At 29.2% G+C, this 14,100-nt stretch overlaps 1 protein-coding gene across 1 annotated transcript in view; it reads left to right on the forward strand.

Moving 5' to 3' along the window:
* Nucleotides 1-9,497: 9,497 nt before the first annotated feature.
* The window catches only part of Cul4 (cullin 4), a 78,060-nt gene continuing 73,457 nt past the window's right edge, over nucleotides 9,498-14,100 (forward strand). Inside the window, exon 1 of the mRNA XM_075377651.1 lies at nucleotides 9,498-9,968. Within this exon, the coding sequence (XP_075233766.1) occupies nucleotides 9,716-9,968 (253 nt within the window). The 5' untranslated portion in view covers nucleotides 9,498-9,715. The remainder of the gene's footprint in view (nucleotides 9,969-14,100) is intronic.

Here is a 14,100-nt window from a genome sequence, read left to right on the forward strand (position 1 = left end):
GTTAAAAAAGTCAAAATGTTTATTTTTTAGGGGAAGTTCTGGCAATCATACTGTAATTTTTTTAAGCTAAAGGGAACTTTAATGGATGATTTTTTTTAATAAAAAATTGAATTGTTTACTTAATTTAAAAATTATGTGGTATTGGATTGTTATAGCTAACTAGCTGTAACAGTGATATTCTTGTATTTCATGTATATAATAAAAGTATTCTCATGAAAATTTTTAAACTAATTTAAGTAAAGAAAAATTATTAAAGTTAAAAAAAAATTAAACAAACTGAAAAAACTCCCCTACAAAGTAAAATGTAATAATTTCTCAGTTCTTTCATTTTGAACTTTTTTAAGTCTCCACCAAATTAAGGTTTAGAAAATTATTTATTAAATATTCATTAAATTTATTTAGTGGTAATTCATCAAAGTAACCTTTACTACTGATGTTACTTAACATAGATCACCAGAATTTGTTGTAAATGCCACCAATTTGTAAATTTTCTCAAGCTGTCAAGATACTCATGTACAGCTCTTCAACACTGCACAAGAGTAGAATAAATTTTGGTTTTTATCTGTCTTCGATAAAGATTATTATAAAACAAAATTACATTCCAAAACAAATATTCCATACAACCTGATGGCTATCTTATGAATTCTAATTGAAATCTTTGTACAACCCATAAAACAATCACATTCATACAACAAAAATATCCTCACAAAATAATATACTGAAACATATACATTGATTATTAGCTTAATTGTACCAAGGAACAATTATCTTGTAACACAAGATAATGTGGACCAACTATTAATATGCATAAGCAAAATACACTACAAATTAAACTTCACAAACACAGTAAACAAATTACTTTTATTGACCTTACCTTCATAAAAAAAAGAAATAAAAACACTTTAAAAGAATAAAAAAAAAAAAACAGCAATGATAGACACACATTCACAATCCCTCATACTATGTGACCATAAACTATTAACTATCTTGTTTTTAGAAGTATGATCCACAAACTAAACACTTGCATCATCCGAAGACCTCCATAGAAAAACTCATTGCTATAAAATGCCTATCAGATATATAACTTGTTAACACAATTCTACCCAAAATAAATATATTAACCTAAATATGTTTTTTAAATACTCTGAGAAAGTAGATCATAATTTTTTTTTCTTAAATGGATATTATGTAGCTGCCAGAAGAACAAACAAATTAATACACACAGATTCCAATCACCAAATAAACACAACATTCCTGGAATATATAAATTAAACTGTTCCGATTGCATTCGATTTACATCGGTCAAACAGATAAAACAGACATTTAAAAGCTCTTCATAGTAACAGTCAAATTTACCAACTGACTTATATCACAAATTCATCAACAGTGATCTTGATACTATACATGTACTATTAAGGAACACATCTTAACATCCTGGAACATTATAAAATATATAACATACTAAAACTCACAATATATGCAGAATGAACAGATATGATTCAAACCCAACACACTACTGTCTACATTCTAAGTATTATCTGCCTAATTTAAAAAAAATTCCAACAATAACATCAACCTAGTGTTAGACCACAGCATAGGTAGTTGCAAATATGACTGAAAACATTTTCTTCTAAAGTTTGGTTCAGTCTTTTATTGCATACAATTATATTTTTAAATTAAACATAATAAACACAATGATAATAACAGAATTTGTAGTAAAAACAACCACTTGAATTATGCTGATCGTATTACTTGCATATCCAACAGTGACATATAGCTACTGCATCCTGATGTCACTTTCCTTTATTAAAGATGTCATCATTAATTGTCTCTTTTGTATTGCTTCACCCACTTCCCTTGCCACCTACTTTGGCTTCCCCCTTTCCTTGGGCCACCCCCACATCTTTTGACAGTTGACCATCATGGATTCTGTGTATTTGCTCATACCATACAAGTTGTTTCATTTCAGTGGTTTACTCCAACAATGAGTCGATTTCCATTTTTTTCCCTAATCCTTTGATTACTTAACACAATCCATCAGTCCTCTAATAACATTTCCTCCAAAACATCATATCGGTTTTTGTAATTCTATTTTAAGATTTTTGTTCAGTGTTCAAACCTCCACACCATAGGTAACTCCACTCCCTATAAATGATGCAAACACCCATTTTTTTTATTTTTCTAGATATGTTGGAGTTTCAGAGAACTGAATGCCAAGTAATACATTTTCTCTTCTTGACTTTATTTAAAATATCAATCTCATCCCCTCTGCCTGATGTTAACAAACCCCCTAAGTACTTAAATTCATTTACACATTGAATCATTTCCTTTTCAGTTGCAGTTTTTTAGCCTGCTTTTATTATGCTCTTTCTGCTGCACAAGTTTTTAATTACATTTATATATAGATATATTTATCTCTTAACATCGATACTAGATTCCTTCATCACCTTCCACAATCCATTTACAGGTATGTTTAGTCAACAAAAATATTAAATTCTTATTTAATATATTATTCCTTCCCATATTGAATAAATTGTTCTGCATATTGTTTTAAACAAAATATAATATTAATCCATGACCTACCAGCCCTCAAATCACTTTGCTGTTCTGAGTCGACCAACTGTCTCCAAATCTAGATTTCATTATCATTCCACGTAATCTGGATATAGAAGGTGTCACACTAATACTACTATAATTCTCACAATCTGTTCTGCAGCCCTTCTTGTACGAAGGAGCTAATAAAAGTAACTCCCCATTCACCTGGGATATCTCCTCCAATCATAAATCATTAAACAGCTTCACAATAGTTTCTAAAATTGCAGTTGGAGCGTTCCTTATCAATTACATATGTGGCAAAATGACTGGATTCCTACAGTTGACAACAAACTTTGCCATATAAAAGATACTGTGTTGCCAAGGGATTCCTCCCACAAAAAAATTCACCGAGAGGAAGTTGTCCTCTGCCAATTGCGGATAGGACATAGCTACACACGGGTACCCAATGTCAGCAGAAAATGCACTGGTGTGCGTACAATACAAGTGCTACTTGACTGTGCGCCACATCCTTGTGGATTGCATATGTTATGCGGCCTTGCTCGTAAATTTAAATTGCCCAGGAGTTTTTATCATATTCTGGGCAATAATAAAGACATTTTAGACCAGGTATTTTTATTTCTCCAATGTATTAATGTTTTACATACTTTTTAATAGTGTTCTTGACATCTTTTTTGTATGGTAGTTGTATATTTTTGTATTTAAGTTTTTTATTTTGTCTTTGTTTTTTTGCATTTTAGTTTGAGTTTTAAATTTCTAATTTACATTTTATTTTTAATTTTGTTGTCTTATTAGATTTTATATTTTCTTTTTATATTTCACATTTTGTTTTCCAGGTGATCGTAACACAAAAATGTTTTTCACCCACAAAAAAATTAAAATTATATATTTAGACCTCCAGGACTTACAGCCCTACCATTCTTTGTTTACTTAATAGCCTGGATAACTTCTGAAGCTGTTATTTGACCAGCTGAACCGTCAAGAACATCATCCCTGTGTAATCCATATTCATAAAAAAAAAATTTCTCAGTTAGTTCCTCATAGTAGTGTTAGCATGTATACAAATTTATTCGATCAACCACACCTGTAAGTTTAATATTCCTTGTTAGAGCTCTTAATATCTTCCATGTTTAGTTTAATTTCAAGCTTCCAATAAGTCAGTCCACCTAATCACACCATCTCTCCCAGCCTTCATTCATACTTTTTCTTTCCTATAGTTTAGTAGTTTGTAGTTAAACCTCATTTATATTTTCTAATCTTCTGCATCCTAGATTTCTAACCACTGATGATAAGCCTTTTTTTCTTCTGTTAACAGAAGTTCTATCTCTTCATTCCATCAAGCACTTGTGTGATTATTAGTCTGTTTCTCTCCAACCCTTATCTGTCTGCATTCACTGCTGCATGAATGCATTGCTTCAAAAATTGATACTGTCCCTCTATATCAGCATTACATGAAAGTTTCATCTTTTCTGTTTGTATCAGTTTTATACAAAACCATAAATGTAGGTTATAAGAAGGCCACTTTATAAAATTTCTTTTAATCTCACCACCCTGTCCTCTTCTTTTTTCCAGTATCTAAAACCCACTCATCCTTTTGACCTAACATGGAAATTGTCTGAACCACACAAAACCCCCCTTGTTATATTCTAACGTAATTTATTCCTGCTTTGTCACAACATAATCCAAAATAGACCAGAGTGGTCTTGAGCCCAAGTATATTTATTTATATTCTTGTGATCAAAGTAATCCTTCCAACAACATTACCTCAAATTTTTATACAAACTCTTCCATTTAAATCACTCACCAATAATATATCTTGCCTACACCCTATGCTCTGCAAGAGATTTGCCACATATTAAAAAAATATATCTGCAGGTAAGTTTTCTGTAGTATATTTATACATGGCTAATATATAATTTATCATATTGAAGTAAATTATAAATAAATTCAATTAGATCGATAAATAAGGTAAAAGAAAAATGTACTCATATTAATTAAAAGTACTTGAATAAAATGAAATTTTAATATTTGTAAAATATTAATATTTATATTGTGTATCATATTTGAAGACAGACAGTTTTTAAATCAAAAATTTACTTTTTTTTATTAACCTTTATTACAAAGATACGAGTTACACCACCATAAACATATTTCTGCCACTTGTACACAAAAATATTCCGTTTATTAAAGATATGATTAGTTAGAAAAATATTGCAATTATTTAACTTCATAAAATTGTTAATTTTCATTAAAAATATGCACACACTCGCACATACACATATAGAAACCCCTCAACAAATTTAAAATCATTCCAGATGGAATTCTGTTAATTTCAGGATAAAGTATCAGTCAACTACTTTACACATTTGATCAGAAATAGAATTTCTACCCCTTCTTGGGGGTTGGCCCAAGGGATTGTAACACAAATATTTTAAATGGTAATTCCCTTTGTGTGATACATCATTTTAAAGGTCTCTTTAAGACAAGATAAATGGTGTAAATAAAAATTTTGTATGATATTTTCACCCAATGGCGGCAGGATAAAGTATGAATTTTGAATTACTGTTGATAATTTAAGGAACTGTTATTGCAAATAGTTAAATTTATAAAGCATAACATTTGCTTATTTTGTTTTAATAAATGTTAGAAATGTCCTCCTTCTGTTGTTTCTCAGTGTGCCAGTCTGTTGTAAAAGGATGATACTGCATTATTCGACAATTCCCTAGTGATATTTTGTGCAGATTTGAATTCTATTTTTTTAATCATCAATATCTTGGGGTTTCTTATAATAAACAATACTTTTTAAGTGGCCCCATAGAAAGTAATCCAATGGTGACAAGTTAGATGATGTTGCTGGCCATTCTATTTGATCCCTTTGGCCAATCCATCTTCCTGGAAAAAATGCGTTTAAAATTTCTTGTATCTGAAGACAGAAATGAGGTGCGGCACCATCTTGTTGAAACCAATCGTTTTGGAAGTTAAAGCCAAATTATTGGAATAATAAAGTCAAGAAGCAAGGCCTCATATTTTACCACATTTAAATTTCTATCAGTAAATCATAGATTTACTTTGACTGGATACTGTGCATATGCCTCACAATACCAATGTGGATTAATGCCGGTCAACAATTATGGCAATTTATAGTAACATTTTTAAAGAATGTGTCTTCATCGTTAAAAACTGTTGTGTAATAAATTAGGATCTGCACAAATACTGTTCATCATAAATTTGCAGAATTCAAGTCTTCGATGACGGTCATCTTCATTAAGTTCTTGCACCAGACAAATTTTGAAAGGTTTGAAATTTTCACTTTTTAATGTCCAAATCACTTAATTTTGGGTAATGTTATATTCTCATGCTGCTGTTCAAGTCTAGGAATGAGGAGTCCCAGTAAATTCTTGCATAATCTCAAACAATTTGTTATTATTTGTGGCTGATATAGACCCCCCCCCCCAGGTTTTCCCCTATTATTAATACTCTGTTTCTTCAAATCATTTGATGGTTTGTGATGCTGTTCCTTTTGAAGTAGGGTTATGTTTATTAAATGTTGCATTGAACATTACGACCAAACTCATCACCAAAGCCCCTCTCATCATTCATCATCCCAAGTGTGATCCCTCCTGTTCACTAAATGATATGTTAATAATAATGTTAGCAGGTAGCATAGAAAAATTAATTCAGTAATAAACAAATATAAAAAAGATTTAAATAACAAATGTGGTAAAGGTAGACAAAATTAAATAGCCACAATAAATTCTCATTAGAAACTAATGGTATAGTAATGAATAATGAAATACCCTTAAATGAAATATTATACAATAATATGAAGTAAGCTTCATTTTTGCAACAATGGTAAGAGACCATCATCAATGATTAGGTGACAATATTTTTTTTATTTACTCATTAAATTGGAACAAAAATTATTCTTTATTAAAAAATATTTTTTTAAATTAACATTTAAAATAAATTTTTAATTAGATTAAATTTTCATTTAATTTTATTTGAACTTACTAAATTATATCATTTTCAGACTTTATCCGGCTGTCATTTTGGGTACAGACATTGTAAGAATTTTTTATTTATACCATTTTTCTTGTCCTGAAGGGCTTACAAAATAGTTTACACACAAAGGGTGTTACCATTTAAAATATTTGAGTTGCAACCCCTGGGCCACCTCCCAAGGTGTGAAAATTCTATTTTTTGGTAAAGTTAAAGTAGTTGACAGATACATTATCCTGAAAGATACAGTATTCTATCTAGAATGGTTTTAAAATTGTGTAGGTGTTTCTATACGTTTGACTCGGTTTGTATATAAAACTACTTCTGAGTTCAAGTACTGTATATAACACATTTTTTCACAACAGAAAACATTGTTTGTTGCTTTATACTCACTATCTCAGTCTTTCTTATGGGTGTGATATGTGTAAAGCATCTGAGTACCAGAGGCATAGTTACTTTCTGTGAGATAAATTATGTTCATTGTACTGCTGTTACTACAGTGAATAGAATGAATTTGTCACTTGTAAGTCTGAATATTAATTGCATTTTTTATGCTTTGCATGCATATATGCTACTTTTATTTGGCTCAATGAAGAAGGTAGCAGAAGGTCAATGAAGGAATAGAAGGTCAATGAAGAAGGTAACAGGAAACCACTTCATTCCTTTTTTTTATGACTGTGCAAAAAGGAATGTAATTATTTAAAGTGTATGTATGTTTGTTCCACTGCAATGACTGAACCAATTTAGATGTGTGACCCCACATTGTATGCCTTACATTACTGGGAGTGTCATAGGCTACATAAATATGTATGTTTAAATAAATAAAAAAATTTGAAAAAATATACCTATATAAAATTGTCATCCACTTGCTTTTTAAATATTCTACATTAAAGAGCAATGTTTTTTATTAGCAGTCGTGTTTTTTAATGTTTTTCTTGATTATAGCAATGTGGAATAAGATGCATGTCACTCTTTTTAATATAAACAAGCCTTTGTGTTGTTTTCTACAATTTCTCATTAGGTCACCTGCAGTTACTATGACTTATCATTAAAAAATGACAGTACCTAGAGGAACTTGCAAAGTTTGGAATATAATGAGCAGTTCATAAATATTTTTAAATGAATTTCTGATTTTATTACTTCTTTTCAATCAAAATTTACTGGAGATTTCTATAACAAAACTGTTTGCTATAGGAAACAGTCATCTGAATACAGTATCTTTTTTTATATGGGCCGAAAACATTGAAACAACCTGAATTTGATGAGGGTAAAAACGCAATATTTAATTTACAGACTTATATTGTTGTAGATAGTAGAGCTTAAACTCCATAAACAGAAAAAAATTAGCATATGTAGATTTCAAGAACATATTTGCAACCTCTGCCATGGATATTACTTGGTTGAACGATAGCACATCAGCCTTTTACTTTTTAGGTCTCAGATGAGGAATCTAGTCATTCTTCATATTGTGTAAAATTTCCATTCTATATTCTCTTCCACACACTTCAAGCTTATATAATGAATTAATCATCTATTAAAAAAAAAAAAAATGAATAGTGTAGAATGAATTTTTTAAGGAAAGTAGTGCTATTTACTATTTCCAAATTTTGTAATTCATTTTTAGGTATAAATGAACTATAATTAATCTTGAGATCTCTTATTCCTAGCTGTATACATTAACCATACTATTGGCCATGCTGTATTCCCAAAAGAGGGATGTTTTAAATTTTTCTGGTGAAAATCAATACTTGATTGAAATACCATAAACAACAAATTCAGCACTGGCATTTCTTCAGATCCAGTGAAATTTAGACATAAAAAAAAAAATTAATTGCTTGGTTACTGTTACTACCTACCAGCAATACAAATTAATGAACAACATATACTATTTAACAATTTTTTGACAGCAGTGATAAGCAGAGGAATTGTCATATTATGAAAAATATTTTAACAAAATTTTATGGAGAATGAATTATTGTTCTCAATATTTCATTAAAATGTCATTAAAAAGGGAAAATCAATGGTAATTGGCATAATTTAATATGTCAAAAATATAATACAAATCTTGAAAGTGTAATTTCAAAGTTCTACACCACATAAACAAATAGTTGAATTAAAAGCTGTTAAATCATTCAGTAGTGGTGTCTACTGGCAAACTTACTGGTTTATTATTTGTGGAGTAATATTTACAACACGTGATAATGGGGCCCTTAACGAAAAAATGAAAATGGCAACTTTGTAATTTGGATGTCAGCCTGTGGTCAACTAAAGTGAATTATTAATAATAATAAGTAAATCTTTAGCAATTATTAAACAGTTAAAGATTACTATTTACACTTATAAATAAAGCTAAGAAAAAAACAAAGAACGTGTACCACACAATGACGAATCTTGGTCATTCGATATTACAAAAAATGCTCAACAGTTATAGAACAAAAAGTTGCCCGTGTACAATTAAAATTACTAAACGTATCTATGGATGACTTAAACGTGACATGTGGAAAGTTAAATTTGGTAACACAATCTGAAGTGACTTTCTAACCTCTTTGGACTATTAAAACTCAAAATTCCATTATTAAATTTAATACCCGTCTCGGAAACTTATAATTAGATCCATTGTAATCAATGGATGTTACAACATAGATTTGAAGAGTATCATTCAACGAAAACACTATACGCGGACATTTTCTTGGCAACAATAGAAGCCCTAGTTATGTGTACAATAAGTAACGCTGAAAATTTAGAAAATTTATAGTGATAATTTATGGAATTTAATTTTTGAATGATTTGATTGCAGTTGTAAATGGGAACATACTAAAACTGAAGCTGGATACTTCGTATACCGGATTGTAAATGTACATTACCTTCAACCTGCCGACAAATCAAATATTTTTTTTATGTTTCAATATAAGAAACGTAATTAAGTTTTTCGGTTGAATTCTTCCAATGAAATGGTTCGACGTATAGTAATTTTGTCGAATTCCATATTATCATGATCTGGGTTGGTATCAATGGCAGTTCTTTTGACTGCTTTAGTTTGGTCATTGTGGTTTATATCTAATGTTCTGTTGTCAGTGCAAGTTTCGAGAAAATATTTTGGTCGAAAGGTATATTTTTTTACGAGTGTATGTTATAAGTGGCTCCGGCCCTGTCATGCAGTCATATGTCAAGTTTAACTAGAACTGTGCTCGAATCACATCAAGAGTGCGAAAGTGTTATAAAGAATAAAAAGAATTTATCCAGTGATAATAATTTTAGTAAAAAGGTGAAGTTAGAAGAAATGACTGATACAAGTCAGAAAAGAGCAAATTTTTCAGCTCTTCAGCCTACATCTAATGGTGTAAATAGAACTATACCTTCTATTGTTAATTTAAAACCCGGATCAGCTAAGAAATTGGTTATTAAAAATTTTAAAGGTAATTTTTTTGTGACTATTTGTTCTTATAGTTTATTCATAGATAAATCGACATTTACTGTTATAATCTTCTGGTGTACAGTACTTTTCCTGTGTAACTGGTTGTTCATTGGATTCATAAACTAACCTAACTACTTGTTTTTGTGTATATACTCCAGTAATTCGTTTACAGGATGCAATTGGGCTTGTCATTTCACTGGATTAATTTAATATGGAAAAATTGTTTAATTATGCAAATCAGATCTTAGTGTATTGCCACTGTTTCTTTAGACTTTGTTTTCATGGTTGTGAAGACAGCATTTTGGCTATACAAAATGTTTAATTGTGCCATTGCTGAATTTGTCCAATTCTTTTTCAGCATTTCGATTGAATTCCACTTACACCAAGCAACTTGGAAAACATTATAGTAAAGTACATAAAAAGTAAATATGATTAACAAATTTTGGAAATTTACCTATTTTCTTTCACTATGATAATTGTTGGTTGGCTGTTTTAATTTAATTGTGTATTTGTCAGGTATTTAGCAATTTATTTGTTGTTTATAATATAAATGAATACTTTCGCTTATCCGAAATATTAAGTGGGCTATCTGTATTATGCTTGTGATGTTACTCCTTGATTTAACTTAGCCCAGTATTATTGTTTTGAGTCTTTTCCAGTGTAAGTTTTCCAATATGAATTCTTATAATTAGCCTGTGATTATATGAAATAATTATACATTGTTTAATATGAAAATAAAACGTGATTAATCTATTTCTCTTCCTTCTAGGTAGAATGAAGCTATTTGATATTATTTAGTTGTCTGTTGAATTGTTGTGCTGAGAACAATCCTCTATCCTATCAGTATTAGGATGTAATTTTGAAAGCTGTGTACTTAACTGTGGTAGTTGTGTGATTGGTTCGTAAAGTGGTTGTTTCTTACATTTATTTTGCTGTTAACTGCAAGTTTCTTATAGACAATTTCATTATATGTGGTAGCATTCGTGCTGACCAATCTATTTTATATGTTTAACTATAGTTATTTTAAATTGATACTGTAATTTGAACTTCACAAAGCAGGTTTTGTTTGCAAACATGGTTGTTATTTTACACCCTGCTTTTCATTATTTTAAATTGGATCTGGGGGCTTTACTGTTTTCCCCTAACAATGGTTCTTTATACTTTACATATTATATTTTTTCTTTCAAATCAGTGGGTACTTGCAGAAAAAATATAAATATAATCTAACAAAGTTTAACCTACGCTCACTTGACTCGCTAACCCATTTTTTTTATTTCTATTCATTGATTTTATTTAAACATGGGTCTTCCAAATGTACCTGAGAGAGATCCAACATAAACATTGTGCTTATAATTATAAATATAATATAATTAAACCTACGCTCACTTTGCTTGCTAGTCAAGGTTAACAATTCCGAACAAAGCAACCATAATTAAATTTGGTTAGATTATATTTATAATTTTTCTGCAAATACTTCCAAATGCCCACTGATTTGGAAGAAGAAAGTGACTGTCAGATTCAGAAAAAGTTCCACAGACTATTGCATAAACTCTAAACATAAAATTGTGTTGTTAAAAATTTGTTACATCTAATTTTTAATGTCAATATGTAGGTAAGTTACTAAAAAATAACAGTTTTTTTAAATTAGTTTAAATAGTTCTTCTTAAAAAAAACAGAAAAGACCCTTTTTTCAATAGATTTTTTCTCCAATTAGCTTATTTATACAATTAAGTATCCTATTGCATGGTTGGTCAACCTTTTTTAAGCAGGGGACTATAATTATTTGAAAAATATTTTGCTGCAACTACAACAAAGTGGAAAAAATATGTTTTGCAGAAGACAAAACATATTTTCTTAGGAAAATCATTCAACATTAAGCTAGGAAATTATAAATTTATGTGCTTTTTTAAAAATAAAATTATGAACCAAAATGTATTGTAGTTGAAAGGCTATATTTTATTATAATAAAACTTATTTATAATTGTAAATCAGTGGATTTTATTAACCTATTATGTCACTATTTGGGTCACAGGTATCTGACAGATGTTGAATTTTCAATATCTATGACATTTTCAATATGTTTGTGTGTGTGTAACTATTACAGATTTTATTTCAATTTTTTTTTTTAAATGATCAACTTTTATTACGTATTCACAATTAACTCAAGTAATTTTACTTTTCTTATTAGACTAATGGAAAAATAAAAACAATGAAGATACTTTGTATTTAAAAATTGATTAATTTATTTAATTAATTATCAGAATTTATTTATTTATTTACAAATTTATTTATTTATTTAATTATCAGAATTATTTCAGGGTATATAATTTTTTAAAGTTTAATCATCATCCAATTCATATTGATTATTTCATTTTCATAATTCAGCATTATGCCTTGTAAATCTTTTGCAGTGTTCCATGGATATGCATTTCATACATGATGCATAGAATTATCTTTACATTCTCTACCTCTTTTCATAGATTAAGGTGCACAACATTTTTTTATGAGGGATTTTGTGGGAGTAGCTCCACATTCAAATTACTCAAAAGTTTTCAATATGTGTTACAAGTGTGTTAGACTTTCATCCTTGCCTGAATCATTTTAAAAAATCCCCCCTCTGAATATCTGCAATACAATCTCATTTTCCAGCTGATGTAAAAAGTGATGCCTAAAGCAGACACAATTTGGGGATTTCCTGTTGGTGAGAAAAATACCATTATTGATCAATACCTAGTTCCTAGCCATAAATTGAGTCATTGATTGACTAAATCAAAGGAAATTTTGTTTGATTTCATGATGTGATCTACCTTGGGTTTTTTACATTTCAGTGTTTGGATCCGTTTGTTCATCTTAATACAAGGTATAAATAAGAATTACATTTTTGGTTGAGGATTGTAGTAGGCAATAGTTTAGAATTTTGAGAAAGTGAAGAGAATAGATTCTTTGCTCAATGTTACACAGTTTTAATTACAGGAACTTGACCCTTAATAGTTAAATATGTCGAATTAAAAAAAAAAAAAAAAAAAAAAAACAATAATATGCAATGATAATAATATAATATACAATAACAACAATATCATTTGTACTAACAAATGATATTCCCTTTTTAACTAATTCTTTCAGTAGAATAATAGAATTGAACTAATTATTATCTTGCATCTCATTTTGACTGATATTGTAGATTGGGTTTTTCTTTCATTGACAATATTAATCACTTATTTCTGAATTTACAGCCTGTTCAACTGCTTCCCAGTTTATTTAGCTAAATGTAATTTTGAAAGAGACAGGAGTCCATCAATGTTTATATTATCACACCATATGTTGCTGATTATTTGGTATGAATTGTTTAAATGTAAACTTATTATGCAAAACTTCTACTTGTTCATCCATTGTTAAATATACATTTTTTAATCATAACAATAGTTATATTGTTTTTATATTGTCAATGAATTTGTTGAACACTTCTTGGATTACAATAATCTGGCCATTTTTTGTGTCGTAAAATGTTATTGGTTTGCATTATTAAGTGAAATCTTTCTAAGCCCATAATGAGCCTAAATATTTTGACTCAACTTCCATTCACAGTCCAGAAATATTTAAAATTCTTTTTTATCCATCACTGAATGTTCATAACGGATAAAGAATCCCTAAAAATTTCTTAAATCCAACATCATTTATATGTAGGGAATCTCTTTCTTTTTGAAAGATTATTTTTATCACATTTAATAAAATATTAAGATTAAATTACTATTATTGTTCAGAAGCATTGTCATTAATTATTAGTTCTCATTTCCCTTCAGCTGAAGTTTTGTACTTAGTTTCTGTTTTAACTCCAGGATGATGAATTAAGAGTGTTATCATCTTTTCTGGTGAGATCGAGTAGTTTTGTTCAAATGTAAGAATTAATGGGTTTTCTTTTCACTTTTCTATTGACAATAGAAAATTTATCATCACATCTATCTGATGAAGAGGACTTTGTTTTCCTTTGCTCAATTTGTTAGTTGCATTTGATATATTCTGTACATCTTTGATACTAATGTTTAACGGTTTCTCATCTATTTCATCCACGCTATCTAGTAAAAGCTGATGAATTCTTACTGCATCGTCTGAGACTGTGATTAAATGTAATATTT

The sequence above is a fragment of the Lycorma delicatula genome, chromosome 1 (genome assembly GCF_047948215.1).
Source record: "Lycorma delicatula isolate Av1 chromosome 1, ASM4794821v1, whole genome shotgun sequence".
Taxonomy (NCBI): Eukaryota; Metazoa; Arthropoda; class Insecta; order Hemiptera; family Fulgoridae; genus Lycorma; species Lycorma delicatula.